This window comes from Drosophila santomea, chromosome 2L (assembly GCF_016746245.2).
Source record: "Drosophila santomea strain STO CAGO 1482 chromosome 2L, Prin_Dsan_1.1, whole genome shotgun sequence".
Classification (NCBI taxonomy): domain Eukaryota; kingdom Metazoa; phylum Arthropoda; class Insecta; order Diptera; family Drosophilidae; genus Drosophila; species Drosophila santomea.
Window position 1 is genome coordinate 19774768 of NC_053016.2, and position 3253 is coordinate 19778020.

The 3253-nt window shown below is 37.8% G+C and overlaps 1 protein-coding gene across 1 annotated transcript; it reads left to right on the top strand.

Annotated features, from left to right (window-relative positions):
- Positions 1–244: 244 nt before the first annotated feature.
- Positions 245–1697, top strand: LOC120457713 (uncharacterized protein DDB_G0283357). Its single transcript, XM_039645215.1, is given in 3 exon segments — positions 245–597; positions 660–1112; positions 1353–1697. Coding segments are annotated over 3 exon segments (882 nt in total). The 5' UTR covers positions 245–378; the 3' UTR covers positions 1563–1697.
- The last annotated feature ends 1556 nt before the right edge of the window (positions 1698–3253 follow it).

Below are 3253 nucleotides of genomic sequence, written 5' to 3' on the forward strand. Positions count from 1 at the left end.
AGACACAGCGCAAGTTTGTTGATTCATGTTGCCAAGCCCACTCTACCGCTCACAAACCGAGCAAAAACAGTCATGCCCCCAATTTTGAAAAATGTGTTGATATATTTTCATTATTTTATTAGTCTTATAAGTTTCTATCGATCTGCCAAAATACTTTTTGCCACGCCCACTCTAACGCCCACAAACCGCCAAAAACTGTCAGTGTGGAAGACTCTCCATCGAGAAACTTGACTATAGCGTTCTCTCTTGTTTTTCATTAATATTGCACGCAAGTTCTGATTAATTTAAAGCTGATAAGACCCAAAGCAATCACTTCCAAGAAGAGATAACACATTAAGCGCTATAAATGGGAATCTTAACTCGAGTTCGATCTCAGTTATGAGTTCTCGGGTTACCATGTCACTGCAATGGGAAGTTCTCCTAATGAGCTTATTTCTGTTCAGTACCGCCCAAGCCGGAGCATATTGTGGAGCAAACAAGATATATGCGTGTGTGCCTACTCAATTTTGTGGCGATGATCGCAGCCTGCTAAGAAATCCCGCTGCTCACTTTAACAGGCAGTGCTACTCGTTTGAGTCTTGCTGCGACGTTAATAAGGTGAGACCAAAGATTAGTTTTCCTTTGGAGTGGCACTTTATTGAAAAACATGTTATCTTCAGATAATTTTTGGAATGCGATACAGTGGAGGAGAATATGAGCCAGGTCCATATGTACAAACCAGCGAGCCCATCAGCAATGCAAGTGGAACAAGTTTTGGCACAAACACTCAGCCAACTGGTAATGCGGGTGGCAATAGCGCGCCCTCGAAAAAAAAGGGTGGATTGTCATCTGTAACGAACATTCAAAATTCGAATAGTGGGGGAGCTAAAACTTTTACAACAAATAGTCAAACGCCTACTTATACGATGTACAGTAAGCCCTTGAATAATGCGAGTGGAAAAACAAATACTGCAAGCAATAAGGCCCCCATCGATTCAGATAGAAAATCTTTTACACACAATACCAATTACCATGCTCATAATCATTTTAAGAATAATTCGGGAAAAATTAATTTAGAAAATCCATCGACGGATAATACTAAAAATACAAAAAATCCAAGTGAACTTCAACAGGCTCATTATTACCAAAATCATGCTCATAATTATCTTAACAATAATTTAGCAAAAACTATGTGGGGAAACCCATCCTTGGAGAATACTAAAAATACAAATAATCCAAGTGATCTTCAACAGCACCATCATTATCCAAATCATGCTCATAATTATCCTAACAATAATTCAGCAAAAACAAAGTTAGGAAACCAATTAACGGATAATACTAAAAATACATATAATCCCATTTATCATCAACAGCACCATCATTATTAAAATCTTAATTACAATCCCAGTGCTAGTTTAGGCAGCGACGTTCTAGTTTTTAATACTGTGCTTAAGCGTACAGGTATAAACAGAAATGCAACTCAGAATTTAAACAAATACATGCAAATAAGATTGATTTATTGGTTAGTCTGGTTAAAAGACTTGGTCTACTGCTTGATTGAAGAAAAGAGAAGTACGGTCTGAAAACAGTCTGGAATTCGGGGGAAAGCGATGGAGAAAAGGTCAGCTAGACCGCTGCAGCTGTCACCATTGACAGGAAGTGAAAAGTTAGCGTCCCCAAAAAGCGGAACTGAAACTGACAGCAACAAGCACTCTCACACAAGCGCCTCAAGGACAGCCGAAAAGAAAATCAAGGCATGACAGAAATAACGGAAAAAAATCCATAAGAAAATAAAATCCAAAATTTGATTTCCACAGACAAATAAAATATTTTTTACCCTATCCTTCTCATCTATCCAACATATGCCAGCTGCTGAAACCAAAAGAAATTTTAATATAAGAAAAAAGGAAAACAGGGTCAGAAAATAGAAGGACGTTCCGAGTGCGAGCTGTTTCCCTTCAACGAGAATTTGTCATTTCTTCTCTTCCGTATTTCCCAGTTTAATTCTAAGCTTGTTTGCATGTGTTTCTCAGTCTGCTTGTGGTTTGTCCTTCCTTTGTTATTTATTATTGTTTTTCAACAGGAAATTCGTTTTCCTTGTTGTTTTGTTTCCTGCTTATTTGTGTTACCAGTTTTTCTTCATCTTTCTTTTCGACTTTCTGCGTCTGATTGGGGAAATCGGCAGTCAAAAACCCTTCAAAAGCCTGTAAACTAAATGAATAAACGAATCTTAATTAAAATTATTTAGTACATCTAAAAGCAGTTTTAAATCTAATTTAATTTTTAATATGGTTTGCATTGAAACTAACTTGTTTATATTGAAACACTAACTTGTTTATATGTAACAAATATACTTTTATATTAACAATATTTCTAAAATCATTTTAAATACAAGATGCAGACCTTACACTTAATAAAATCAACTTATTTCTGGTCAAAATATTTTACAAAAAGTAGGCCGAAAAATAAAAGAAAGCTACCGTTAGGCGGCAACTAAAGCTCATTAATTTAACTTACCCAAAAAGGAAACCAAGTGGGTGTGGGAAATTCAGACCAAACAATACCGAGATAGAGGGACCGAAAAACAGGATGTGCGGCCAGGTACGAGGAGGCAACAAGAAAAAACCACCAAGAAAAAGTAGCACGGAAGCGGATTTTCATTCAAGGTAAAAGCAATCAATCAATATTCATGAAATCAGATTTAATTTTAAGCGCATTTAAGTTGCCAGTCAGGAGGAGAGGAGGAGGACGCTTTCTCCATCTCGGCCCACTTTTTCTCCTTGGTAATGATTCAGCATTAAATTTCAGGTGACTGAAGAAAGGCAAGAAACACCAAAATCAGCAGCAACACCAACATCAACAGCAACAAAGAAAATCAGTAAAATGAAACGATGTCGACGTCAAAGCAAATGAAACTGAAGATGAGACCATAGCGAAATTTCGGACGAACATCATTAGAAAGTTGGTGGAATTCGGTTGTAGCCGGTTCCTTGTTTAGTGCTTGGGGGTGGTGGTAGCGTTTGGGGTTGGTGTTTGGCAATATTCATCCGACCTTGCTAATTGTATGACAACGGGGGGTGGGATTCGCCCACCTGGCCCGTGAAATCATTTCTCCGTTCAAGTAGCTGAGCGAATAAAACTAAGCTGCCAATTCAATTTCGTAATCAGAGTGGCATGAAAAATTAAATAAAACATGCAAATAAAATTATTACGCATAATTTGTGTGCACAGGGTGGGATGAAGGGCCCCCGGTAGGCAATACCATTTTCCCGCG